Consider the following 27,678-nt stretch of genomic DNA (forward strand, 5'->3'; position numbering starts at 1 on the left):
AGCAGCTGTTATCTCCCCATTTCACAGGTGACTCCAGCAAGGCCCAGATCCGTGAGTGAGTGACGAGGTCACCATTCAGTCCCAGGCCCTCATCTGTCTTCTCGAACTTCCTACCATACTTCATTTTCTCCTAGAACTTCCTAACCTGTCTTGAGAGCCATACTCCGGAGTAGGAAAGGAGGGACCGCGGGGAACAGCCCTTGGTGACAGCTGCTCGTTTGGTAAGGTGACCCAGAAGGGAGACGGCTCCAGAATGCGGGCGCTGGGCTAAGCCGCCACCCGCCTCACCCTCGAGGGCACCCGTGTGCCACCTCGCTGCCTTCCTGTGTATCCGCGTGCCTGCTGCCCACACAGATGGGCCCCGCACGGCGCCTCTCTGCGGCTAGGGAAAGGTCACCAGCCCTGGGATGCTGGCAGAGAGCATATCAAAGCCCCTCAGAGTTAAGACATTTTCCCATTGAGTGGAATTTCACAGCCCAGTGGCCAATTTCTAAGTCATGCGCGTTAATGGGCAGCTAATGAAGGACCAGGCAGGGGCAGGGAGCTGGGAGCTGAGATTAAGAAGTACAAAGCCTGCTGCTTTCTCCCTGCCCCGCGGCTTTGGGGAGAAAGCAGATGGGGGGTTGCACTGGAAAAGCCAGGAGAGCCTACACCCACCTGGCTGCCTGCGGGCTCCACCTGCTGCCCCTCAGCCTCTTCCTCCCCGCCGTGCCCCACCCCAGCCTCAGAAAGGCCTTTCCCAGCTGCCCCAGTCTGGGTGTCCACCCTGGGAACCCCAACCCTGGGAACATCGCTCATCCCCCAGGCTGAGCCTTCCACCAGGGGCCAACCACTCCCCTCATGTCTTCCCCAGCCACCTGTCACCATAAATGCATAGACATCACAGCTCCTGGCACCTCCTCCAAGCAGCTCCTCCAGGCTTCCTCCCTCCTGGAGCCTCATGGTCCACTCTCCGAGTCCCCAGGGCCTGGCGTGCAGTAGGTGCTCAGCCAGTCCGTCTGTCGAACGACTGAACGATGGAGAACAGAAGCAGACCCCAGATAGGTGGGCGGCAGTGTGCTTGCTGAATGGTGACCCCTGTAAGATAGGTTTGTGCCCCAGAGCCTGTCAATGTGATCTTATTTAGAAAAAGGGTCTTTGCAGGTGTGATTAAGGATGTCGAGATGAGACCATCCAGGAATATCCGAGGGGGCCTAAATCCAGTGACCCCTGGCCTTGTAAGGAAAGGAGAGGGCACAAGCACACGGAGAAGGCCTCGTGGGGACAGGCAGAGACTGGAGTGTGTGGCCACAAGCTAAGAAACACACGGAGCTCCAGAAGCAGGAGGACAGGAAGGGCCCTCCCTTGGGGCCTCTGGTGGGAGTGTGTCCCTGCCGACGCCTCGACCTTGGACTTCCAGCCTCCAGACCAGTGAGAATAAATTTCTGTGTGTTTTTTTTTTTAATATTTTTTCTTTATTGATTTTAGAGGAGAAGAAAGAGGAGAGAGAGAGAAACATTGATGAGAGAGAACATTGACTGGCCGCCTCCTGCATGCCCCCCACTGGGGATGGGGCCCACAACCTGGGCATGTGCCCTGCCCGGGAATTGAACCAGCGACCTCTTGGTGCATGGGTCGACACTCAGTCACTGAGCCATACCAGCTGGGCTAAATTTCTGTTGTTTTAAGCCCCCAGTTTGTGATAATTTGTGGTGGCAGATTTAGGAGATTAACACGGCAGGAAACCAGGCGCCTTTTTTTTTTTTTTCTCGTTTCTGGAGTCTGTGTATTCATCCTGCCATCCTCAGGTGAGGATTAAAAAAGAAAATGTGTAACATAAGGCAGCGGTTCTCAAAGTGGGGTCCCCGGCCCAGCAGCATCCGCACCATCTGGCAGCTGATTGGAAAAGGTGATTCTCAGACCCACTGAATCAGAAACGCTAGGGATGGGGCCCCACAATCTATTTTTTTTTTAATCCTCACCTGGAGACATTTTTGCATTTATCTTCAGATAGAGCCAGAGGGAGAGGGAGAAACATCAATGTGAGAGAGACACATTGACTGATTGCCACCTGCATGACCCCAACCGGGACTGGGGACGAACAGCAACCGAGGTACGTGCCCTTAGCTGGAACCAAACCTGGGACTCTCTGGTCCACGGGCCGACGCTCTAACCACGGAGCAAACTGGCCTGGGCAACAGTCTGTTTTTTAACACATTCTCAAGGGCTTTGCGCCTGGGTGCCAGGGATACAGGCTCGCCTCTGAACTCAAGGTCTGACCTTCCTGGCCTGCGCTTTCCGGGACAAGACCACTGCTCATGCTCTGCCACTTAGTTGACAACGTACATGGTTGGATTGCGGTCTCTGTCCGCGTGGGCCAGGGACCAGCAGCACTCGTGAGAAAGGCGGAGTCGCGACTCCTCTCAGGGTGGAACAATGGCAGTCTTTGCTGGAACGAGACCCCCAGGTGGCTCTGTGCACGTCCCCCAGGGCGGGAGGGCGCTGCTCCATGAAGCACTGCTGGCTGCCTGGGCCTCGGCGTGCCTCGGTCTGCAGCCCCCGCACGGCGGGCATACGGACCGCTTGGTGCAGATGGCAAACCTGGCTTGGGGAGATCGCTGCTAACTGGTGACAGACACGGAGCTCCGAGCTCTTCCACCCCCTCCCTCAGACGGGGTCTCAGAAAGGCGTGGCGGAGGAGGCGCTGGAGAAACAGGCTGTCACTGCATGAGATCAGGTGCCCCCTGATCTCTCCCAGCTGAACTCACTCTCCTTCCCCAGAGGAGGGGCCTGTGCTGGGGGTGGGGAGGGGAGGGAGTCTTAAGACTCTCAGGCCAGAAGTCTCAGCAGCTGCAAGTTCTAGGGACAGATGGCCCTGACTTCATGTCCCTGTTCCCCTACGTTTTGGGACATGACCCAAACACATGCTCTTTAGGGCTCCCTTAATTCATGACTCAATCCTCAGCCCGGCAGAGCTAGAATCTTCCCTCTTCTACCCCTCGGGGCCCAAGAAATGCATCTGAACCCCCTGGAGCGAGCCTGAGCCCCTGTCCCTTGTGGTGGCCAAGGACTGTCTCTCACCTTGAAGTTTGCACTTGGTGGTAAGGACGAGGGCCGTCAGAGGGGTGGTGGGCGTGGAGGGGCCAGGGCAGTGATGGGCAGAGAGGAGGTGGAGTTTGGAAGAGAAGGGGGCAGGGGTTCGGCCTTGGGTGGAGTGGGGAGGCAGGAATGAGGATGACGGGTAAGAAGCTGGACGGGGGGAGGTAGGGACATTTCTTGAGGTGGAAAGCAGGACCAGAAGTGATGGGCCGGTGAGTGTGTAAGGCAGAGGGGGCAGAGGTGCAGGAAGAGGGGGCGGCAGCTTGGGGAAGGTGAGACAGGTTCCTGGCAGCGGGAGAGACCTGTCGCAGCCGACGACAGGAAATGATCCTGGCCGTGAACTGGAAGGGAGTGCGAAGGCTGCAGACTGTCCCCCCTCTCCACCCCTCCGCTGTCCTAGCCATGGAGGGACAGACCCCTGGAAGCAGAGGCCTTTCGGAAAAGCCGGCGACCGCCAGCCCTGGTCTGTCCTCACTGGGTGCTGTGTTCATCCTCCTGAAGTCTGCGCTGGGGGCCGGCCTGCTCAACTTCCCCTGGGCTTTCCACAGAGCTGGCGGGGTGGCCCCCGCCTTCCTGATCGAGCTGGTAAGCCCCTGGGGGGCCTCTTGGGGGTCTCCTGGGGCAGGATCCTCAGCCGGGGGTCTGCAGAGCTGCCTGTCTTAGAAACCACATCTGCGGGGTTTGGTTTCTGCCTGCTGAGCTCATGAGGGGAGAAGAGAACTGTAGGCCTGGGCGGAGAATATCCTCCATCTGCCCAGGGCCGGGAGGGCCTTGGCACAACCCCTGGATCCAGTGAACTTGACATTTCAGCTGGGGAAGCACTGAGACCACGTGGTCTCCGAGCAGCTGCCTGGCCAGTTGACTTCCCTTGCCTGCTGCTCTCAGGCCCATAACTAGAGCTTCAGTCCGTGTGCAGATCAGGTCAGGACTTGGAGGGGCTGTGGCACCCCCCCAAGCTGGGCTAGGCCCTCTGCTGTCACCAGCCTCTTCTCGGGCTGCATTCGAGCCTGAAGGCCCTTCCCGGGCAGTCGGGGGGCTGAGCATCCTTAGCAGAGAACCACCGATGAGGGCAGCTCTATTGTATTTGCAAAGATCCCTTTTCCTGGCTGAGAGGAGCCCGTGTTCTGTGGTGAGCTCTTTGACCAGCCGATAGGGGTCCCTTTCTGATTGTAGGCCACGGGGCTGCAGACAGGAAGTCAAATAATTTTCAAATGGTGGGTAGTGTTGGGGGGGGTCACATGACAGAGGGCTGGGGCAACACGACGGGTGGTCCGAGAAGGCCTCTCTGAGGAGGTGACCTCGAGCTGAGCCCCAGTGGAAATGGAAGAACTTGTCCAGGGGCACGAGAGGGGCAGTGTGGCTGTGCTTGGATGCATGCGGCAGAAAAGGCTGCCCACTCACAGCGAGGGAGAAGCTGCCTCTCCAGCCACAAGAGTCAGTGACAGGCTGCAGGGAGGGGCGTGGTCGGGCACAGAGGGCCCGTTCCGGGGGGCAGGCAGGGCTGTGAGGCAGAGCCATGGCCCCCTCCTCACTCTTGTGCGCATCCTGGGCGCCTTGCCGAAATGCAGGTGCTGACTCAGCATGGCTGGTAGGGCTGAGACTGCATTTCTGACGAGCTCCTGGTGGCCGCTCTGGTATGGCTTGAACATTGTGCAGTGTGGTCTAAAGACATGCATAAATGGAAACCCGGGACAAGGGAAGGAATCGGGCTGGGAATGGGTACACTGCCCTCTTAGCCAGCAGGACTTCTGCCCTGTCCCCTTTACAGGGGGCCGACTCAGACCGGGGAGCATTGAAACGTCCCCACCACCAGGAGGTCAGTGGTGTGAGGTTGTAGGTCTCTCATGACCCCGTGAGCATTGGAGGATTACTGACATTTAATGAACCATGACCCTCTCTTAGAAGCTGCAGAGAGGCGGAGCCTGGGCAGGGGCAGTAAGGGCTCTTTGCCGACCTGTTAGGGCCCCTCTTGCAAGCGCCTCACTGGCAGAGGCTCCCTCTGTCCCCGCCTCCCTTCCCTTTGCCCACAAATACCTAGTGCCCCGCTACGTGTCAGGCACTTCTCGGGGCTAAATGGTAAGCACAAAAAAAGACACGGTCCCAGCCCTCACAGAGCCTGTGGGTGAGACGTTGGAGAGCCTGTAATAAACGTTCAGCTGTAAGGGTGTGTCCTTGGGCTGCTAGACCAAGGACCACAAACTGAGTGGCTTAAAACAGCAGAAATGTACCTGCTCACAGTCCTGGACACAGTCTGAAATCGGTGTCGGCCGGGCTCTGCGCCCTCTGGAGGCTCTAGGGCAGGATCCTTCCGCCTCTTCCAGCTCCTGGCAGCCCCAGGCAGCCCTTGGCTTGTGGCCGCGTCGCTCCAGCCTCTGTTCCATCATTACAGAGCCTTCTCCTCTTTGTGTCTCTCTTGTCTCTTATAAGGCATTGTCACTGGATTTCAGGGTCACCGGGACAGTCCAGGATGACCTCATCTCCGGGTCCTTAATTACACCTGCAGAGACCCTGTTCATTTCATTACAGCTGCAGAGACTGCCCAGTCAGTCACTTGCACAGGCTCTGGAGGTGAGGAGGTGGACTTGTCCTCTGGGGACAGCCACTCACCCACGCAGGCCCAGTGCACCCAAAAAGGCATGGTTCTACCAGGGCCGGAGATGGGGGCCCGAGTCCGCCCTGGGGTGAAGTGTCAGAGAGACTTTCTGGAGGAACTGACCTTGGAGAGGAGGGGGGAAGATTAGGAGTCGCCAGGCGAGGGGATGTGGTGGAGGTGGGAGGGCGTTCCAGGCATGGGCAAAGGTTCGGTGGCCGGAGGGAGCTGTGTCTTCCTTCTGGCTCAGTTTCAAGTTCCTCTCCCACAGTTCAATTAGATGCTTCTCCTCAGCAGCCGTAGTTGTGGCTTCTGGACTAAGACAGAGCAAATCTGCTTGTCCAGAGGCATGAGGTGCGTCTGTAGACAGCCGGCCTAGCTCCCCAGGGGTCTTGGCTGAGCCTGTCCCGGCACATGCATTGCCGTCTTCCCCAGAGCTGTGGCAGGGGGCTGAGGCCTGGAGACCAAGTTCAGTTTGGAGGCAGACAGCCATCGGTCCTGGAGAGGCTGAAAATTACTTAGCTCCGCGCAGCAAGTGCGGTTCCCATGCGTCGATGGGGGTGTCCAGTGGCACAGACACTTTGGAAAGCAGTTTGGCAACTTTCAGAGTTAAAAATGCGTCTACCCTGTGATCCAGCTATTCTCCCGAGTGTGTGTCCGGGAGGACAGAACGTACGTCCTCAAAAGGAGCTGTTCTAGCGTGATCGGCACTGTGTTCGTAGTAGCCAGAGAGGAAGAACATCCCAGATGTCTGGCACCAGCAGGCTGGATGAAGCAGCTGTGACTAGATCCGAACAGCGGAGTGGCACTCGGCAAAATTAGGAGTAACGGCGACGCATCCAGCACGGCTGGGTCTCACAAACACGACACTGGAAGGAGCCAGATGTGAAGGGACAGGATGGGGGCAGGAAATGTCCAGAAGGGGACAGGGGTGCAGCAGAATGTTCTGTATCTTGATAGAGGTACCTGTGGTGTGCCCGCAGCCGGTGTATTTTAGCAGTCATTTGAACTCTGGGTGTCTGGTGCCTCATTTGTCCATCTGGGCAGAATGGTACGAATCCCAGATAAACAGACTGACAGCCAGTGAGGTCTTGGCGATCCACCTGCTCTGCGGCTCTGGGGTAGGGGTAGCGCCCCAGGCCACAGGCAGCTGAGACCTCTGCAGGCGAGAGGCCCGGTGGGGGGAGCACGAAGTCCCCAGGGGCAGCTGGCCAGGGTGGTGGCCTGTGGGAGCACCCTGGCCCACAGTCCTGCTCTGCAGGTCTCCTTGGTCTTCCTGATCAGCGGGCTGGTCATCCTGGGCTATGCTGCCTCCGTCAGTGGCCAGGCCACCTACCAGGGCGTGGTTGGAGGGCTGTGCGGACCTGCCGTCGGGAGGCTGTGTGAGGCCTGCTTCATCGTCAACCTGCTCATGATCTCCGTGGCCTTCCTCAGGGTGATCGGGGACCAGCTGGAGAAGCGTGAGTACCTGTGCTAGAGGTGGGGTGGCCCGGGGTGGTGCTCCTTCCATGTCCCCTGTGGTCCTGGTTGATGAACAGGACATGGACGCTGAGCTGGGCCCTGGGGGGCAGCAGAGACCAAGACCACCCCTGAGCTCCTAATGTCCTGGGGAAGGGAGACTTGGAATTAGTCATTCCCAGCACAGTGAGAGTCATGGCGGGGTGGGGGGCGGCCATGGCTGGGATGTCCAGGGGGGTCCGCTGCAAAGACGCCCCTGTGAGAGAGAACCAGTAACACCTTGAGTTTGGGGGTGCTGGAGACTAAACTCTGTGCACCTCCAGTTCCCCACTAACAGTTCTCTAAGCACGGTCTTTGCGGCAGCCCAACAATTTGCATATGTTCTATTTTCATTTTTGTTTCATTCAAAACATTTGTTAAATTTTGCTGTGATGATTTCTTTCTTTGACTCACGGGATGTTTAGCATCATGTGGTTTGGTTTCTAATTTGGGAGTTTTTTTAAGCTCTCTCTTTGGTTTCTACCTTAATTGGTCACATGCTGTGTTTTCCATTTTTTGGCATTTGAGACTTGTCTGTGGGCCCCCAACATGTTCTGTGTTGGTGAGCATTTCACATTCTCTTAAGAGAATTCTCTTTGACAGCTGTTGTTGCAGTGTTCTGGACTCTCCACGAGGTCAAGGTGGTCCACGGCTTTGATCAGGTCTTCTGTAGTCTTGCTGACTTTTTGGTCTAGTTATTCTATGGGTCTGAGAAAGGAGGTTAAAATCTTCCTCTACAGAGTGATGTATTTCTCTCTTTAACTCTGTTGATTTTTGCCTCATGGTTTTGGAAGCTCTCTCATTAGGCACACACCCACGAATTACCCTTTTATTATTATGATATACCCCTTTCTGTCTCTGGTAAAACTGTCATTAACTCGCCCTTCTCGACTGTCAGTCCAGGCCTCGGGCCGCCTCCCCCGCTGGAGTCCAGGCCTCGGGCCGCCTCCCCCGCTGGAGTCCAGGCCTCGGGCCGCCTCCCCCGCTGCAGTCCAGGCCTCCTGCCGCCTCCCCCGCTGGAGTCCAGGCCTCGGGCCGCCTCCCCCGCTGCAGTCCAGGCCTCGGGCCGCCTCCCCCGCTGCAGTCCAGGCCTCGGGCTGCCTCCCCCGCTGCAGTCCAGGCACTCAGGCCGCCTCCTGCATGTCCCCACTGGGGATTTGGCCCTGTGCCCTGACCTGGAATCGAACTGGCAACCTCCTGGTGCATGGGTCCATGCTCAACCACTGAGCCACACCCGCCGGGGCTGTGGCTTGCGTTTCAAAGTGCATTCTTTGTCGATAGCATAGGGTCAGGTCGTGCTTTATTATCGGGATGCTCTCAGACAGACTGCCCATTGGAATTAATTACTGACGTCGTTAGACTTCCCTCCGCCGTGTTGCTGTTTCTTTGGTTTGTTCTGTCATGTGAACCCTGGACGAAAAGGCCCCTGGGCAGGGCACTGAAATGAAAGGTGGCACTCTTATCCCAAATGGCATCGAGGCCGGTAGATCTGAACCTGTGCTGGGTAAATGGGTTCAAAGTGCCCTGTTTCCAAGTGCCAAAGCGAGGTCATGTCAGTGACCCCCTGGCCCCCTGGCCGCTGTGTGGGGGTTCAGTAGTAGTGTCCGGGGTGATCGGAGCATTGGTTGGATGGAGGCCGCCCTGGTCTGGGGGTCGCCCGGGGAGGAGAGGGCATTGCTCATGTGTTCGGTTAGGTCTTTGCGGATGTGTCTTTCTGTAGGCAAGTCCTGGCTTCTCGGAGGAGGACTAAACAGAGGGTGGGAAAGTCACGGCATGTACTGGGGACAGATGAGTCGACTGTAAGTGACTGGTGCCGAGCACCTGGAGGACTGTCCTAGAAAGGGCGGGTTCAGGAAGGAGCTGGGGGAGCCCTGAAGTCAGAGCTCCGGTCACAGGAGACCCAGAGGGAGAGACGGGCTTGCGCCGCCTCCCACACCACGCGGGCTCCGACACACACCGGGACCTCGGGGGCTGTGGTGTGTGCCTTCTCCTGGCGTCTCTGGCCCGGAGCGCCTGCTGCCCGCTCCCACGTGGGCGCCTCTGCACAGCACAGTGACCTCCATGTGGAACTGTCCCTGTGTCATTTCAGCAGAAACAAGCCATTCCCCAGGCATGTAGTCCTTTGCGTGGCTGGCTTGACTGAGCCTTTGGTGAGAACAAAGAGAAGGCAGTGCAAGTGCTCAGCCCTCAGCCGCTGCTCCGGGTGCGGGGGCTGCCTCACCCCCAGGGTTCCAGCCTCAAGCCACCCTGCATCCCTGCATCTCCCCTTCACTCTCCACCCCCCTCCCCCGCCTCTCCCCTCCGCTCTCCCCTCTGCTCTCCCCTCCGCTTCTCCCCTCTGCTCTCCCCTCCCGCCTCTTCCCTTCACTCTCCCCTCCGCCTCTCCCCTCCGCTCTCCCCTCCGCTCTCCCCTCCCGCCTCTCCCCTCCGCTCTCCCCTCCCGCCTCTCCCCTCCGCTCTCCCCTCCCGCCTCTCCCCTCCATTTCTCCCCTCTGCTCTCCCCTCCCGCCTCTCCCCTCCGCTCTCCCCTCCGCCTCTCCCCTCCGCTCTCCCCTCCGCCTCTCCTCTCCGCTTCTCCCCTCCGCTCTCCCCTCCCGCCTCTCCCCTCCGCTCTCCCCTCCCACCTCTTCCCTCCGCTCTCCCCTCCCGCCTCTCCCCTCCGTTTCTCCCCTCCGCTCTCCCCTCCCGCCTTTCCCCTCCGCTCTCCCCTCCGCCTCTCCCCTCCGCTCTCCCCTCCCGCCTCTTCCCTCCGCTCTCCCCTCCCGCCTCTCCCCTCCGCTCTCCCCTCCGCCTCTCCCCTCCGCTCTCCCCTCCCGCCTCTCCCCTCCGTTTCTCCCCTCTGCTCTCCCCTCCCGCCTCTCCCCTCCGCTCTCCCCTCCCGCCTCTCCCCTCCGCTCTCCCCTCCGCCTCTCCCCTCCGCTCTTCCCTCCCGCCTCTTCCTCCGCTCTCCCCTCCCGCCTCTCCCCTCCGCTCTCCCCTCCACCTCTCCCCTGCGCTCTCCCCTCCGCCTCTCCCCTCCGCTCTCCCCTCCCGCCTCTCCCCTCCGCTCTCCCCTCCCGCCTCTCCCCTCCGCTCTCCCCCTCCCGCCTCTCCCCTCCGCTCTCCCCTCCCGCCTCTCCCCTTCGCTCTCCCCGCCCGCCTCTCCCCTCCCTCTCCCCCCCCCCCGCCTCTCCCCCTCCGGCTCTCCCCGTCCGCCTCTCCCCTCCTCTCCCCTCCCCTTCGCCTCCCCCTCCCGCCTCTCCCCTTCGCTCTCCCCTCCCCCTCTCCCCTCCGCTCTCCCCTCCCGCCTCTCCCCTCCGCCTCTCCCTCCGCTCTCCCCCTCCCTCCGCTCCCCCCGCTCTCCCTCCCGCCCTCCCCTCTCGCTCGCTCCCCTCCCCCTCTCCCCTCCCGCTCTCCCCTCCCGCTCTCCCCCTCCCGCCTCTCCCCTCCCCCTCTCCCCCACCCCGCCTCTCCCCTCCGCTCTCCCCTCCCGCCTCTCCCCTCCACTCTCCCCTCCGCTCTCCCCTCCGCCTCTCCCCTCCCGCCTCTCCCCTCCTCTCCCTCCCGCCTCTTTTCCCGCCGCTCGGCTCCCATCCCCCCCGCCTCTCCCCTCCGCTCTCCCCTCCCGCCTCTCCCCTTCTCTCCCCCATCTCCTCTTTGCTCTCCCCTCCCGCCTCTCCCCTCCACTCTCCCCTCCGCTCTCCCCTCCGCCTCTCCCCTCCGCTCTCCCCTCCCGCCTCTCCCCTCCGCCTCTCCCCTCCGCTCTCCCCTCCGCTCTCCCCTCCGCTCTCCCTCCCCGCCTCTCCCCCCCCCTTCTCCCCTCCACTCTCCTCCCCTCCGTCTCTCCCCTCCGCTCTCCCCTCACCGCCCTCCCCTCCCGCTCTCCCCTCCCGCCGTCTCCCCTCCCCTCTCCCCCTCCGCCTCTCCTCTCCCCTCCTGCCTCTCCTCTCCGCTTCTCCCTCCGCCATCGCCCCCCACCTCTCCCCTCCCGCCTCTCCCTCCCTCTCCCCTCCCGCTCTCCCTCCCGCCTCTCCCCTCCCGCCTCCCCTCCCCTCTCCCCTCCCCCTCTCCCTCCCCTCTTGCTCCCTCCCCCTCCCCGCCTCTCCCCTCCGCTCTCCCCTCCCGCCTCTCCCCTTCGCTCTCCCCTCCCCCTCTCCCCTCCGCTCTCCCCTCCCGCCTCTCCCCTCCGCTCTCCCCTCCCGCCTCTCCCCTTCTCTCCCCCATCTCCTCTTTGCTCTCCCCTCCCGCCTCTCCCCTTCTCTCCCCCATCTCCTCTTTGCTCTCCCCTTCCGCCTCTCCCCTCCGCTCTCCCCTCCCGCCTCTCCCCTCCCGCCTTTCCCCTCCACCTCTCCCCTCCCGCCTCTCCCCTCCGCTCTCCCCTCCCGCCTCTCCCCTCCGCTCTCCCCTCCCGCCTCTCCCCTCCGCTCTCCCCTCCCGCCTCTCCCCTTCGCTTTCCCCTCCTGCATCCGTCCTGCCTTTGATACCAACCCAAAATTCTCCATCTTGCTGTCACGGAATAAAACAGCCCCAGGTACTGGGGTGTTCCGTCCACGGAGAGGTTGGTGGGGTCTGTGCCTCCCCTGGGTCCGGGTGGGCCCTGTGGATGTGGCACATGTGACACCAGGCCAGTTCCAGGCCTGGCCTTTAAGAGGACGGGCAGTTTCCTCCTGGGCCTCTGGGAGCCCCAGCTGCCATGGACGAGGCTGCTGGGCGGGGAGGTCCAGGTGGGAGAGGCCCCAAGACTGCAGGAAGGCCCAGGTGTCCCCACCAGACACCTGGTGTGGGGAGAGCCATCGGGGACCCTCCAGCCAGATACACCGAGTGACTGCCACCGGTCCCCTGCGGAGCAGAAGTGGCCAGCTCAGCCCTGCCCAGTACCTCACGTCCTGTTCGTGCCAGATAAGCCACTTTGGGGTCGTTTGCTGTGCAGCAGTGACAGAGAACAGGGGCTCTGCCCAGCGCCCACACCAAAAAGCCACTGCAGCCCCAGCTAGACCCCACACGCCCACCGAGCTCCTGAGTGGAAACAAAAGGGTCTTTTACAAGAGCTGAGGACCCGGGTGCCCCAAGGCCAGGTCGTCTGCCTCGCCGGTGGCTGGGCCCCAGCACTCAGAACAGTGCCCGGCTGGCGGAAGGAGCTCGGGGGGGCATCTGTCGAATGAATCCCCGCGGCCAGATTCCCTCCTTCATGCTGGCACGTGACAGGGTCCCCATCACGCTGGTCCCATCCCAGGGCTGACTTGGTGCCCGTGGTGAACCCTCCCTGGGCTGAGAGCCGTGCAGGGCTCACAGCAGCCCCTCTCTCTGCCCCCCCCCCCCCCCCAGTGTGTGACTCCCTGCTGCCCGGCGCTCTGCCGGCCCCGCCACCCTGGTACGCCGACCAGCGCTTCACCTTGACCCTGCTCTCCGTGCTGGTCATCCTGCCCCTGTCGGCCCCGAAGGAGATCGGGTTCCAGAAATTCACGAGGTACGGGGCTGCAGAGGCTTCCGGCCCGGCAGCGGCTTTCCCTGGGTCCCCACCGGGGTAGGTGTTTGCGGGGGAATTTCTGTCCCCCTCCGAGCTGTTAGCATTGGCCTTCTCGTTTGGAGAAAGTGCGAGGCGGGGCGGGGGCAGGGGGTCAAAATGATACAAGTAACGTAGTAGTGTGTAGAAAATATAGCGGAGCAGGAAAGAGAACCACCCTCATGGCGTACCCTGCCACTGCGGTTTTATTTAATTCTTGCCGACGATCCGCCCACACGTACACGCGCAGGCACAGAGGCAGACACACAGCCCTCTCCAGTGTGTGGTCTGTGACCTTACGCATATTTCTGAGAAAGTTGAGGCTGGCAACCCGTTTCCCTGCTGTGTTCAGAGCAGCAGTGGGCTTTGCACCGTGGAAGCAGAGGAACAGTGGGCAGGGCCCCGAGCCCCCGCGTGCCCCCAGCTCTCCAGTCCCTGTCACACCCGGCTGAGCCAGGGGTCCGCCTCCTCCACAGTCGGTGTCCTGACCCAGATGCTGTGTGGCTGTTGGGGAGACCGGGTGCCGGCCTGGGTAGGAACTGCACCGGCCTGAGAACAGCCCTTCCGGGAACCGTCTTCCCGCTGCCCCATCATGCAGATGAGGAAACCAAAGCTCAGGGGGGCAAGAACTTGGCCCGACGCCTCGCTGGCGTGGGCAGAGCTGACAGTCAGACCCCACTCGTGTGTGTGTTCACGCGTCGTCTGTGTGTTAGCATCCTAGGCACCCTGGCCGCCTGCTACCTGGCCCTGGTCATCATGGTGCAGTACTACCTCGGGCCCCAGGGCCTCGCTCGGGAGCCCCGCCCTGCACTCAGGTGAGTCTGAGGGGGTGACCTTCCATGGCTTCCGGGGTGCTGCAGGGGTCCTGAAGGAAGGGCACTGCTCCCCCCCGGTTTGCACAGAGCCCCTGCTCCTCTCTGAAATCTTTGGCATCTCTGATGCCCCAGGGCCCAGCGAAGGCCCCTTCCCTCCTTCAGAACAGACACTGCTGCTGTTCGCAAGGATCAGGGACAGGCCAAGGGACACAGACACTGAGCACCATACCACCCTGGGGCTCCCAGGCTTTTGCAGAAGTGTCCTCGTAGTTTGGAGGCCGCAGGACTGGCCGGCAAGATGCTGGTACCTGGGCAGAGGGAGCGGGTGACAGAGGTCATTGTGGCCCCACCAGTGTGAGCAAGGCCACTCGGGACTGGGGGCCGGTGGGGGCGCAGAGCCGCAGTGGGGACTTTGCTTTGGCTGAGCAGCCACTGCAGGGTTTTGAGCACAGCAGGGGCTTGAAATTAGATCTGCCGGTGACAGGCCAGCTCATAGGCATGTGACCTATGAGGTCACCCAGGGCCCTGTGCTCAGAAAAGCCTCGCACTTGGTTTAACGCCAGCTGTCACCATCCCAACGCTCTTTATATTTAAAAAAATACATTTTTCTTAATTGATTTTAGAGAGAGAGGAAGGGAGAGGGAGCGAGAGATAGAAACATCGATGAGAGAGAACATTGATTGGCCACCTCCTGCATGCCCCCCACTGGGGATCTGTGCATGTGCCCTGGCCAGGAATCGAACTGGTGACCTCCTGGGACATGGGTCAGCGCTCATCCACCCAGCCACACCGGCCGGGCCATCCCAGCGTTCTGCGTCGTTGCCGAGCAAGGGTGGGCAGATGCGCCTTGCGCTGCGCCACGCACATTAGGCGGCCCCTCCTGCTGACAGGTTGGACATGGAAGGGAGAGGGGGAGTCCAGGGTGAATCTGAGCTGTGGCCTGAGCACCGGGACCATTTCCTCGGGTGGGTAAGACAGGCAGGGGCAGGTGGCCGGCAGAGGAGGGCGGTGTGGGGTGCAAAGTTGGAGTCGGCTTTGAAACATCTCAGTGAAGGCACCAGGTGGCTTGTCAGACCCGTGTGTCTGGAGTTCGGGGAGAGGCCTGGGCTGGAGGGAGAAATGGGGTGGGTGTCAGTCCAGAGATGGCATTTAAAGCCAGGAGCCTGGTGAGGACTGGACTGGGCACCACAGCACTGTCTGGCACTGGGCGGTCACAGGAGGAGGGCGGCGGGGGGGGGGGGGGGGGGGGGGGGCGGGGAGTCAGGAGTCAGGAGTCAGTGAGCTTCCTGGAGCTGCTGGGACAAAGGACCACACCCTGGCGGCTGCACACAACAGAGACTTGTCCGCTCGGTTCTGGAGGCCAGTAGTCCGAAGTCAAGGGGTGAACAGGGCCGAGCTCCCTCTGCAGGTTCTAGGGAAGGATCCTTCCTGCCTCTTTGAGCTCCTGGTAGTTGCCCGTGATCCTGGCTGAAGGACGGACACACCTCCAGACAGTCTCTGCTTCCGTGGGCACACGGCTCTCTCTGGGAGTCCGTTTTCTCTTCCTGTAAGGACGCTAGTCGTGCGTGGCATTAGCGCCCAGCCTCCTCCTCCAGGACCTCATCTCAATTTAACTGATTACGTCTGCAGAGACCCTATTTCCAGATGAGGCTTCATCCTGGGGTTCCTGGAGGATGTAAATTGGGGGGGACACTGTTCAACCAGGACAGAGGATAATAGGAGGTGGTCTCAGGTGCAGTGAACACAATTTCAGGAAGGTTGGTGTGATCGTTGCCAAATGCTGATCCCGGGTGTCGTGGGACTGAGCCTGGGACAGTGATTTGGAGGCTGCTGGTGATGTTACCTGGTCGAGGCAGGAGAGGGGGTGACGCCCCGTGGATTGGGCTCAAGAGGGAGGGAAAGAGGCAGGAGGAAGTTCTGAGGAGGGGCGGGGTGGAAAGGGCAGGAGCTGAGAGGGGACAGAGGTCCCAGCAGGGGTTATGCTGATGGGCCCTCTTAGAGAAGAAAAGCCAATGAGGAGAGGGCCAGACCCCCTGCTGAGCTACAGCCTCCAGGGGGGGGGGGTCCTGTGCTGGGACGGGCCTGAGGCTGGAGCAGGGCCTGAGGCTGGAGCAGGGCAGACACGGGCACTGGGCTCCCGGCTGTGAATAGGCAGCCTGGCATCAGGTGGCGGTGCTGTTGCGGACAGTCAGGGACACCATCTGGAGTCGAGTCTGGCCAGTGCGCACCACAGAGCGGGAGACTCTGTGTCCGGTCCTGTGGCAGCTGTGACAGACGGCCACCAACTCAGGCTCAAAACAGCAGTCGCTGTCCCACGGTTCTGGAAGGGTCTCACTGGGCCACATCGAGGTGTGGGCAGGGCGGCGTTGTTCCTTTGGGAAACTCTAGGCAAGAATCTGTTTCCTGGCCTTTCCCATCTTCGAGGGGACACCCACATTCCTGCCTCAGCGCCCTGCCTCCATCTTCAAAGCCAGGAACATTCCTTCTCTCTGACCTTCCCTCTCACCCCCTCCCTCACCGCTCCCTCTGCCTGCTCGGGGCAGGTTCTCTGCCTGCAGGATTCACGTGATGTGCTGGGCCCCGATAATCCCGGATAATCTCTCCGGCCTCCGAGCCCTCCCCCTGAATGACAGAGTCCCTTGGCCATGTCTGCTCACATATGAGCGGGTTCCTGGGAGTAAGACATGACCTCTTTGGGGGCCGTTGTTCTGGCACAACCAGGAAACCCCGATTCTGTAGCGGGTGTTGTTTACACCCCACTTCACCAGACGTCGCCAAAGGTGCCGGATGCTGGCACCCAGAGCTGCTGGTCAGAGGAAGCCGGAGGGCCGCCCACCTGAAATTCCGCCCCACGCACAGCTCAGCCCCTGTAGGCAGCTCGGGCAGAGGTCACACCATCCCTGCACTGTCGGGGTCTGCTGGATGGGTGCTGCCTGTCTCCCCAGCCCCTAACCTCGTTGGGAGCAGGCAGCCTCAGAGGGAGGCTGGGAGTTCCTGCTAGCCATGCCCTTTCCAAGTCAGTCTGCACAGAGAGTGTCGTTACCAAAATGTCAGCGTAGATGTAATTAGAAAGAGCAGCACTGAACACGCATCTCCTCCCGTCTCCCCAAACCTGGCAGTGGACGCAGTCGCTGAAAATATGTTCTACCGCCCTGGCCGGCTGTCTCTGTGATGAGAGCGTCAGCCCGTGGACCAGAGGTTCTCGGGTTCGATTCCCGGTCAAGGGCACGCACCGGGGTTACAGGTTCAATCCCCTACCCTGGTCGGGGTTGTGCAGGAGGCAGCCAATCGATGTCTCTCTCTCACATCGCTGTTCCCCCCCCCCCTTCTCCTCTCTCCCTCCCTCTCAACCCTCCCATTCTCTCTCCTTTCCACTCTGAAAATCAATGGAAAAATGATCCTTGGGTGAGGATTATAAATAGATAGATAGATACATATAGATAGATATTTTATATATATATAATATATATTTTTTATAGGCACGCTTAGACTTTCCTGGTATTGTTTGAAACCCACCTTCACGTTGCAGGTTGTTGGGCTTTACCTCTGTGTAGTAAACACCTGCCCTCGTCTCTTTGCAGCCCTCCCTCCTGGACCTCCGCATTTAGTGTCTTCCCCACCATCTGCTTCGGATTTCAGGTAATCTTAGTGTCTGTGCTGTGGACCGTGGCATCTGCAGGCGGTGGTGACGCCCGCTCCCTTGGGCGAGTGTGGCCTCCCTGGCAGGAAGGAGGTGTGAAGACTTGTTGTAGGATGTGATGGGCCGGCTGTCTTCCGGAGACCGTCCGTGTGTGTTGGAATCTGGGCTCAGTGAGGTGTGAATTGCTGTTGAACTTGGGAACCCGGCCCCCACTGGCAACCGACAGCAGTGATGTATCTGTTGGGTCCAGGGCAGAGTGTGGGGAGTCGGCACCTGCCCCTCGCTCTGCAGAATCCTCCTGCGCCGGGACACCTAGGGCTGCCACTTCTCATGCAGAACACCTGGTGGACATCCCCCAGGGGCCACGGAGAGGAAAGGTCCCGCCCCGGGAGGTCTGGAAGCAAGGGAGCCTGGAAGGGTGCAGGTAGCTTGGGGCAGGTACAGGGCAGAGTCCACGAAACTCCTGCAGGAAAGTCACGGCGTGAGAACGTCGGTGTGTGCAGTCCAGCGAGGGGCTTCTGATAACCCCTGGTGGGCAGGTCAGAGCCACCCCTTTTCAGGCACTGGCGTCTGAAAGGCACCTTGAAGAAAGTGTGGGGGAGGCGGGCCGGCTGGAGAGGACAGCACAGGTGAGCCCCGGAGGAGCGTGCCGGGGGGCTGCCAGGCAGGTGCCCGCAGGTGCGGAGGTGCCAACTGGAGAGCCTGGGCTCTGCTCCCTGCCTTCCGGGCTCTCTCGGGTTTTCCAGGCTCCTAGCAGGTGGCAGCTGACTCCACTCTTTCAGAGTTTATTTTAGGAAGAAAGATTTGCCCCTCTCTCCTGAATCCTACCCACCACACCCATGACAAAACCACCCCAAAGCAGGCAAGTCCGCAGGGCAAAGTGGTTCAGGGGGGACACTATCTCAGCTTCCTGACTGGCGTTTCTTCTCCCCTGATCCATCAACTCGCTCCCGTTTCTGTTCTTCATCTTGCCTTTTCTTTGAGAAGCATTTTTGAAAGAAAAAAAAAAAAAGAATCCTGACACGTTCCCATTTCTCTGCCGTATAAATGAGCCGATCATATCACTGCTGGGCTTAGCAAGCCGTCCTTAGGAATGTCTCACGTGTTTTCTTGCACGCCCAAGACTTTGAAAGATCTGAAGCAGCGACGTCGCTGTCGGCTGCTTGTCTGGATGTGGTGCACCATCCCTCTCTCCAGTGCCTGAGCCCCACGTGGAGTGGCGGGCTCGCCCTGGGGCTGCTTTTCCGATGCCTGCCGGAGTGCCCCTCACCTTTGCCTCGGTTCCCTCCGATTCTCCTAGCAACAAGGCCTGGGCTGAGGTTGCCACGGACACCGAGGCAGGATGGGGAGTTGGGGAAAGATGTGAATTGCAGGGTGGGGGTGGGGCTGAGACCAGAGGCAGGGCTGCCAGGGTCTGGCCTGAAGAGGCAGAGATAGGGAGGTGGAGGAGATAGACACAGATGAGGATGGGAAGTAGGGTGAGGAGTGGGGTGCACCTGGAGGGTCTGTGTGGGGGAGGGGAGGTTGCCTTTTCATCAGGAGCGCTGACCTGGTTCGAACACCATCCCCACATTTAACAACAAGGCAACCCCCACCAGCCTGCACAGAGGTGGGGTGCAGGCTCTGCTCCTAGCCACTCTGGCCACGCTTGGGACTTCTCTGTTGGGACTTTTCTGTTGTTGTTTTTTTTAAATTAGTTTTTATTAAAAAAATTTTTTTTCCTTTATTGATTTTTAGAGAGAAAGGAAGAGAGAGAGAGGGAGAGAGAAACATTGATGAGAGAGAACATTGATTGGTCGCCTCCTGCATGCCCCCCACTGGGGATCAGGCCCACAACCTGGGCATGTGCCCTGACCGGGAGTCAAACCAGCAACCTCTTGGTGCATGGGTCGACGCTCGACCACTGAGCTGCACCAACTGGGCGTTGGTTTTTTTTTAAAAAAAACAGCTTTATTGAGATATATGTAGCCTACATTTCGGCTCTCTGCAGTGTAAAATTCAGTAGTGTTTGGTGTGTCCACAGAGCTGTGCAACCATCACCACAGTGAGTTTTCGACCATTTCATCACCCCAAAGAACCTGGTGCCTACTCCCAGTCACCCCCCCTTCCTCCGCCCACGGACGGTTCATGTAACTGGAACCCTGCGGTGCGTGGTCCTTGGTGACAGCTTCCCGCACTCAGCATCGTGTCCTTGAGGTTCATCCGTGTGGTCATGCGCGTCAGTTCTCCGTCCCTTTCTATGGCTGAGTCGTATTCCACCGCAGGGGTAGACGGCCGTCCGCTTATCCATCCTCAGCTGGGGACACCCAGGCTGTTTCCACCCCTCGGCCGGTCTGTGCGCCTCTGCCCTGCCTGAGGAGTGAGCCTGCCCTCCCCAGCCACCTCCCACGGGCTGTTCCAGCGGGCAGCTCGCCCTCGGGACGGACGGTTTTTCCCATGGAACCTAGAGAAACGGACCCAGGAGTCAGAGGACCAACAGAGGAAGTAGGACAGGGCTGCCTGCAGCCACCCCCAAGCGTTTCCCCATTTCTGAGTTTGGGAGGCAGGAGGGGGGCATTGATCCACAGAGCTCCCTGCCCCTTGGTGGAGGGTCCCCGGGGGCTGCAAGCCAGTGGGCTCCTGTGAGGTCAGAGAAGCCAGGGCAGAAAGCCAGAGAGGCGCTGGTGCCCCAGGGCGTCTGTCCTCACAGGTATGTGTGAGCTCACCGGGCTGGCTGCCCCCAGGGCGGCTGCCATCAGGACTAGGCTGGTGCCGCCAGCCCCTCCCAGTGTGCGCTCCACGAGGGGGCGACCGCGTTGGGCTAGTTTGTTTGGTACCCAAGACTTGCACTGAGTCAGACTAATAAGCAGCTGAGCCCCGGAAACCTGGTGCTGGGTGGGGCAGCCTCCTGGTCGCCGGGTGGGTGTTTAAAGGGACAGGTACACGAGTCACCCCTGAGGTGTTCTTCAGCCGGGGCCAGGCTTCCTGCTTGGCGTGAGCGAGGCTGAAGTGGGCCTTGCTGTCACGGAGCTGATGGCCAGATGCTGCACAAGCTCAAACTTGCGCACATCGAGGGAGTGGGGACACATGAGGGAGGAGCCTGGCCCGCCTGGGAGGCTTTCCGGAGGGATGAGTAGGAGCTGGCCAGACCAGGAGAGAATCCCAGGGAGAGGAACGAGCTCAAGAAAAGGTCCTGGGGCAGCTCAGAGGGACAGGGGTGGACTGAGCTCCGTGGGAGAGAGGAGCATGGTTCTCGAAGGTCCTGGAGAGTGGACAGGAGTAGGTTGGCATGTTTGGTTTGCTCAGAAGTGGACGTAGTAGTGGGAACCCTGTCCCAGGAGCCTGGGAAGGTTCAGAACCCAAAGGGCATATCCAGATTCAGGGGCGCCTCTCAACCCTGCCTGTGCATCAGGGTCTCTGGGGCTGCTGGTTAGACACCTCTGCCCGGGACCTGCCCCAGGCAAACAAAGTCCCCATCACAGGTGGGCTCTTGGCGTTAGCTGGATGCATTTTATGTTTACATTTTTTATGACAATATAATCATACATATGAAACATGTAAATCATAAGCATGTGTACTCCCATGTGGCCATCACCCCAGTCGGGATATAAAATACTGTCGGCTCCCACGGAAGACTCCCTCGTGACATTTTCCACTGCGTGGCATCCACCCCACCCACACCACGATTCTGCCTTCTGTCACCATAAGTGGTGGTTCTCAACTAGGGGCGATTATGTCCCTCCCTTGGGAAACCTGGCAATGTCTGGAGACAGTTTTGATTGTAACAACTGGGGCAGATGTTTCAGGTCCCTCCCTAGGTCAGGGCCAGGGGCGCTGCTCAGCATCCTGCAGGGCACGGGACGGTCCCTGTTCCAGCTTGTCTGGCTTGTAATGCAAACTTCACATACATGGAAACCTTTTGTGTCTGGCTGCCTTTGCAAAACAGCGCTATGAGGTTCTCTGTTGTTTAGGTGTGTCATGTGGCCGTCCTTTTTCATCGCCATGTAATATTCCGTTGATATCTAGCAATTTACTTATTCCTTTTGCTGTTGGTGGACAATTGGGTGGTTTCCTGTATTTTGGGACTCTACCTTTTAGCTTGTTCTAGGTGAGTCTAACGCCCAGCCACCCCGACCGAGCCCTGCCTGTGTCTTCCAGTGTCATGAAGCTGCTGTCTCCGTCTACTGCAGCATGCGCCGCCAGAGCCTGTCCCACTGGGCCCTGGTCTCCGTGCTGTCCCTGCTGGCCTGCTGCCTCGTCTACTCGCTGACAGGTAAGGCCTGGCCTGGAGTGCCCAGCAGCTGGGTAGGGGTTGGCAGGAGAAATGGGAATAACAACAAGTATTTATAGAGAGCGTACAGTGTGCCTTTGTTCATTAAATCCTTAACACCCCATAGGAAAGTCCCCATTTCATAGAGGAGGAAACTGAGACTCAGAGGACTTCCATGGGTTGGCCAAGGTCTCCAAACTGCACAGGGCAAAGCTGCGACCCTAACCCTGGCCTGGCTAGCTCCAGGCCCTGCTCTGTGCCCCGCACCTGCTGCTGCCTGAGGGATGGTGATGATGGTGGTCTTCGTAGGTTACATCCGGGTAGCACTTTACAAAGGGCCCTCACGGATTCAGTGGATTGGGGTGCTCACAGACCGGTGCCGGAGGCAGAAGGGCCTTCAGAGGTGATGGAAGTGTGGCTCAGAGAGGAGCTGTGATGTGCCCAAGGTCGTAGAGCGTACCCAGCCCAGGTCCCAGGTTCAGGCTGACGGCTGGGCACCTTTCTCCAGCCCGGAGGCTCACTCTTTCATCCGCCCCCTGGGGCCTCTGACTTTGGGACCCCTCGGGCTACAGAGAATGTGTCAGGTGCCTTGGACACCCTGGTTTCAAGAAACTTGCTGGATGACCTCTCCCTGGCCTGGGAGGTCCCTGCCCGTCTGTGATCCCTGGGTTGGAGGGCCAGGACCTGGTCTTTGAAAGTCACCTCCAGATGGCTCGGGTCCACGGCCAGCAGGGTCATGGGACCAAAGTGAGCCATAGCTCTTGACCAGAGATGGGTGTCTCGGGCCAGGGCAGGTGACTAGGATGCCCGAGGCAGCGTTGGGTTGCAGGCAAGGGCCCTGGTGCGCTGGACCCGGTTCAGTGGTAACCAGTTGTCTACGTGATTCTGGCGTTGTTGACACCCTGGGTCTTGGTTTTCCCATCAGGGAAATGGATGCACCGCCCGCTGCTCTCTCTGGGTACCGTCGGGAGGGCTGCCGGCGGGAAGGCACTGACAGCGTTCAGAGTGCTGTGTGCTTCCCGCCACTGCCCACGCCGCGCAGGCCCCGGGTGAGCTCTTCGAAGGAAGGGTTAGCGGTCGTTTTGCCCAGCGGGAGTCTTGAGTCAGAAGAACAGAGTATCACGTAGGCCGAGGACAGGAAAGACTGGGAAATGGCAGAACAGAGAACTCTTCCAGAACCTCTGTCAGCTCCTAGCAGAAACCTCCAGGTGGTAGGAGCCGGGTGCTGTCAGGGAGGCAGAGTGGGGGGGGGCCCTTTCTGAGCTCCTCCGGCTTCCGCCCCCCTCCCCCCCAGGCGTGTATGGCTTCCTGACCTTCGGGACTGAAGTTTCTGCGGACATCTTGATGTCCTACCCGGGGGACGACGGGGTCATCATCGTCGCCCGAGTCCTCTTCGCCGTCTCCATTGTGACCGTCTACCCCATTGTGCTCTTCCTGGGGAGGTGAGGCTGGCTCGGTGGGGACACTGCTCGTCACGGGTGAGTGCGTGCCAGGCCCTGCCGGCTGGTGTGTCGTGGGGGCCGTCATCTCTGCTGCACAGAGGAGGAAGGGGGCAGATAATTAGGTAGCTGGCCCGGCCTCACCAGGTTGTGGTGTGAGGACTGGAGCTGGTCTCCAGCCGCCCTCGACCACCCTCCACCTGGCCCCTCGCTGTTGGCTGTCCGACATGGACTGACCACCTGGTGTGGACAGCTGGGCAGCTGGGAGGGGCCGTGGGCGCCGAGGGCAGGCAGGTGCAAGGGCTGCAGCCCGGGGCCCCTGTGCGCCTGTGCTGGCCTGGCCTCCAGGTCGGTGATGCAGGACTTCTGGAGGAGGAGCTGCTGCCAGGCGCGTGGGCCCAGGGCCCTGGCCGACCCCTCGGGGCTGGGGGTCCGGGTGCTGCTGACCATCCTGTGGGTCGCCGTGACGCTCGCCATGGCCCTGCTCCTGCCGGACCTCAGCGAGATCATCGGCATCATCGGTGGCATCAGTTCCTTCTTCATCTTCATCTTCCCAGGTGGGTGCTGCTCCCCGGGCCCCGCCTGCTTGTCCTCCCTGCCCTTTCAGCAGGGGGTTCCCACGCTGGGGTCACGGCCTGGAGGTGGGAGCCCTGTCGGGAGGGTGACTCCCAGCCCTGCCTACCGGCCAGGCACGGGCCGGGGACTTCACGGACCTCCCTCATTCAGCATCACTGCCCTTGGTGTACGTACCTGATGGGAGCGCCATCGTCAGTTCGTCTGCAGATGGGAGGGCCGAGGCCAGAGGCCCCCGGTGGGCACGGCGAGTGGGCGGCAAACCTCCCAGCACTGCCCGGCCCCTGCCACTTGCTGCGGATGTTGTTCTGTCTATTTATTATTTATTTTTGTTCATCCTCACCGGAGGATATTTTTTCCATTGATTTTTATTTACTTATTTTTATTTATTGACCTTTATTGTTGAAAGCATTACAGTGGTCCCCTTTTTTCCCCCATTGACCGCCCTCCTTCCCACTCCACTGATGTTTAGAGAATGAAAGGGAAAGAGGGCGGTGGAGAGAGAGAGGGAAACATCGGCCGGCTGCCTCCCCCAGGGCCTGGACTCCGGGCTGGGATCGAACCTGCAACCCAAGCGCATGCTTTGACCAGAAATCGAACCCATCAGTGTGCTAGCTGGTGCTCTGACCACTGACCCACACCGGCCTGGGCCTATTTTACTTTTTAAAAACATTTTCAATGATATGAAATGTAGAAATGTGTTCAGTTACATGAAATTCATAGGGTTCAAAGGTACCCCATGAGACCATCCCACCTTGTCCGCCGTTTCTGACAGTTTCTTAGAAAACTGTGCTAGTGAATGGCGAAATGTCCCGAGCGTTATGGGGACTGGGAAACCAGGGAGGCCAAGGCCTGTGGGCCACACTGTCATCCCCTTTGACGACCCTGTGCTGTGGGGAGGAGCCCGGGAGGGGCTGCAGGTGCTCAGGGCGAACTCCAAGCCGCCCTGCCCCAGCCCTGGGAAGCGCTCTCAGATGACAGTGTGGAGGTCAGAGCGCCCCTCTCGGCCTCCTGGTCAGCTGCTGCCTCAGCCATGCTCATTTGGGGTCTGAAGACACGTGAAGTTGGGGTCGGTGCCTATGTCCTGGGTGGTGCCATTAGCTCCAGCTGTTTCTCGTGTTGGGCGGGACTGTCGGGGACAGATTTGCGGGGGGGGGGGGGGAGGGGGTGCGAGGTGCCGGGGAGCTTTAGGCAGAGCTGTCTGGCTTCAAATCACAGCAGAATTATTAGGAAAAAAAAAACACAGAGAAAAAAGAAAAAAGAGAGAAAGGAAGAGAAAGATAACCATGGCAGCGGCCAGCTGGTGAACTCGTCCAGGTGTCCCCAGGTGCAGGTGTCAGCCCCGAGTCCAGACGGCCCTGAGCATCTCGTCACAGAGACCTGCGTGCAGCTGTGCTGCCTGTCATCCGGGAGACTGAGGCTCAGAGAGGCCCAGCTTCCAGGGAGAGGTTGAGCTGGGACCTCAGCCAGCGCCCGCTGCCCCCTCACCACAAGCAGGGTGGGACAGGGCCCTTGGGTCCCTGCTGGGTGTTGACAGCTCTCACAAGCCCAGGGCCACTTTTGGTCCCATAATGAAGAGCGGGGTGACCCTGTCTCCTCCGCAGGTCTGTGCCTCATCTGTGCCATCGGCGCCGAACCGATAGGACCACGAGTCAAGTAAGTGTCCCCCGTGAGGGCGGCCACGTGGGCATGGAAGGGGCTCTGAGTGAGGGGAACATGAACGCTGGAGGGGCCGTGGAGGTCCTGTCCTGCAGAGGGGAAGACGCTGGCCGCAGGGCCGGGCCCTGTGCACACAGCCAGAGGCATCTGAGCCAGGACTCGAACCCAGGCCCTCAGCACCATGGCCTGTCATCTTTCCCTCTGGCTCTGAGGGTTGTGGTCTGTGGTTGGAGCTTTATGTGGACTTGAGGTCTTCCCGACAGAGACCCTATTTCCAGCTAAGGTCACAGCCACAGGTTCCAAGTAGATGTGGATTCTGGGGGCCACCGTTCAGCCCAGTACAGACGCCCTTAAGTTACAGCAGCCGTGGGCTTGGGTCCCGCCTGCAGGCTGGTGCCTCCGTCCCCCACTCCCCAGGCACGGCTTCCCAACGCACGAGCTCGGCTGGGTCCCCTTCTGGGGTGTCTCTAAACCTGCCTTGGGCCTAGAGCGGGCCCCCGATGGTCTGGTGGCCCCTACACGGCCTGTTTCTCGTGGCACCCGGAGTCCTGCTGTTCTGCCATGATCCCTGCTCACAATCGTTTTAGTGACGGGCTCTCAGGATGTTCTTAGTCCTGGAGCTGCTGTAGGGCCTCTGGTCCAGCAGAGCTGCTCTGAGTGCTCAGCCCCGCCATGTGCCCCTGCTCCCCCCGTTTCAGAAGGGTGATGTTCAGGCACCACGCTGCCGCTCTGAGATGCTGCTTGACCAGAGGGTCTCGCCATGACAACACACCCTGGTGGCCTTTGTTACTGGGGCCAGAAATACCTGTGGCGGCCCTGCCATGATGTGGGAATCTTATCATCGTCGCTTTCACCTTGTCTCCTTGTTGCACCATCTCTTCTGGTTACGTCAGGGAGCTCAAGACCTGGCCCTGGAGGGCTCCAGTCCCTGCCACCTCTGCCTCCTGGGCGCTCTGTCCTCGCCACTGTGGCCATTGTGTGTGACTTAGAGCTTGCTCCTTCTCCCGTCTTTTCGGGGGCTCCATCCCCCCACCCCAAAAGGAATAGGGATGGAAAGGGAGTTTGAAACTCGTCTTCTTCCTCCCATTTCTTTGGCTTTGATAAAAGATTGGGCAGGAATGAGGTTATGAAGTGACAGACGGAGGTTTTTCTAAACGGCCTCGGGTACTTTCTCTCCGGTTGTTTCAGAAACCCATCGCCCCAGGTAACGGAGGGTACCATGACTTTCCTCCCAGTCGGTGCCTCTGCTGGGCTTGGCTCGGCTGAGCAAAGGCCCAGGGAACGGGTGCTGACGCGGACTTGTTGATTGGCAGGTGCTGCCTGGAGGTCTGGGGAGTGGTGTCCGTGCTCCTGGGCACCTTCATCTTCGGGCAGAGCACCGTGGCAGCCGGCCTGGAGCTCGCGAGGGGCGGCCAGGCCTGAGCAGGAGGGGCACCTCCACAGCCACCCTGGTGCGGCTCCCTGGTCCAGCCGCGAGACCAGTGTAATCCCACCATAAAGATGCCGGAGAAACTGATACCTCTGCCTTCTCAGGCTGCTCACTGGGACGTCTGCTCATTCAGTGTTTCTGGTGCAGTGGTGAGGGGAGCGCCTTGGGGTCCGGGCGCTGCCCCAGCAGATGACCCCGCACCAGCGGCTGGAAACAGCAGTCGTCGATTCTCACGTAGTCCTGGAGGCCAGGAGTCAGAGCTCAAGGTGCCAGCAGGGCCGTGCTCCCTCTGAAGGTCCAGGGCAGGATGCTTCCCGCCGCCTCCAGCTGGGGGGCTGGGGTCCTTGTCTGGTAGATGCCTCTGCTTCCACCTCGCCGGGCCTTCTTCCCTCTCCTTCCAAGGACGCAGTCATTGGACTAGAGCCTGCCCTAATTCAGTATGACGTCATCTTAAGTTACTTAATTAGGGTCTGCAAAGAGCCTGTCCCCAAATAAGGTCCCATCACAGGTTCCGGGGGTTAGGCCTACAAACTTCATATTTCTGGGGTACGCAGTTCAACTCCTGGGGCTAAGGCCCAGAGAGTCCTGCTTTGGAGGGGGCGCCAGATTCAAAGACATGGAGTGAGGGTAGTGCACAGTGGATGAGAGCCCCAAAGGGATTTTGGGTAGCAGCCACTGGGGATGGAGGTGGACCCAGGCTGGCCCTTGGCCAGAGCACGGGGAATGCAGAAATCCTGCCCAGGACCAGGCGATGCCCAAGGAGACGGATGCCCAGAACTGGCCACACAGCCTTGCCCTTGGCCCACGCTCCAGTGGGGTACTCAGAGGAACAGGCCCCTTTCTCCCCACTGGCTGGACCTGAAGGGCCTGGAAGCCTCGTGGACTGTCCGCCCATAGTCGCTCCTAACCCCGGACCAATTCTGCCGTGAGGACTCACACTGCAGCTGCAGATGAGGGACCCAGGGGTGGGAGAAGGGGTGGGAGGTGCAGAGGGTGCATCTCTGCCGTGTCGCCCTGCCTGCCGGCCCTGACCTTGCGCAGGCCCAGGGGCTCCTGCATGTCAGGGTTCAAGCCCCTCTTCCCCCCCTCAGGACGCCTGAGAGAAGCCCGTGGGGCCAAGGCAGATGGCCCCGGGGCCCCTCAGGGCAGGTCCTCTGTTAGTCCTGTGATGTGTGCATGACTTGGGAGGTTGGCGGTACTGGACCGTTGTTGATTTGCTTTTTCCAG

The 27,678-nt window shown here is 60.2% G+C and overlaps 1 protein-coding gene across 3 annotated transcripts; it reads left to right on the forward strand.

Annotated features, from left to right (window-relative positions):
* The first annotated feature begins 2,827 nt into the window (after positions 1-2,827).
* Positions 2,828-26,578, forward strand: SLC38A8 (solute carrier family 38 member 8). 3 transcript variants are annotated; one of them, XM_036274972.1, is made up of 11 exons: positions 2,828-3,080; positions 3,479-3,663; positions 6,930-7,128; positions 12,470-12,611; positions 13,361-13,462; positions 17,044-17,101; positions 21,240-21,354; positions 22,646-22,793; positions 23,139-23,347; positions 24,968-25,019; positions 26,336-26,498. In XM_036274972.1, the coding sequence occupies exons 2-11, from the start codon at positions 3,481-3,483 to the stop codon at positions 26,442-26,444; spliced, it is 1,317 nt and encodes a 438-aa protein (XP_036130865.1). In that variant the 5' UTR covers positions 2,828-3,080; positions 3,479-3,480; the 3' UTR covers positions 26,445-26,498. The 3 variants fall into 3 exon arrangements, with proteins under 3 accessions (XP_036130865.1, XP_036130864.1, XP_036130866.1); XM_036274971.1 differs by having other exon boundaries at positions 2,828-3,077; XM_036274973.1 differs by lacking the exon at positions 23,139-23,347 and having other exon boundaries at positions 2,828-3,077; positions 26,336-26,578.
* The last annotated feature ends 1,100 nt before the right edge of the window (positions 26,579-27,678 follow it).

The sequence above is a fragment of the Molossus molossus genome, unplaced genomic scaffold (assembly GCF_014108415.1).
Source record: "Molossus molossus isolate mMolMol1 unplaced genomic scaffold, mMolMol1.p scaffold_m16_p_21, whole genome shotgun sequence".
Classification (NCBI taxonomy): domain Eukaryota; kingdom Metazoa; phylum Chordata; class Mammalia; order Chiroptera; family Molossidae; genus Molossus; species Molossus molossus.

Bases quoted from the DNA above. Each gene is read 5' to 3' on its own strand.
- SLC38A8 (XM_036274972.1), top strand. From the start codon at position 3,481: ATGGAGGGACAGACCCCTGGAAGCAGAGGCCTTTCGGAAAAGCCGGCG. The intron at 12,612-13,360 runs GTACGGGGCTGC...TCTGTGTGTTAG, and splicing joins GGGTTCCAGAAATTCACGAG to CATCCTAGGCACCCTGGCCG. The intron at 23,348-24,967 runs GTGGGTGCTGCT...TCTCCTCCGCAG, and splicing joins CTTCATCTTCATCTTCCCAG to GTCTGTGCCTCATCTGTGCC.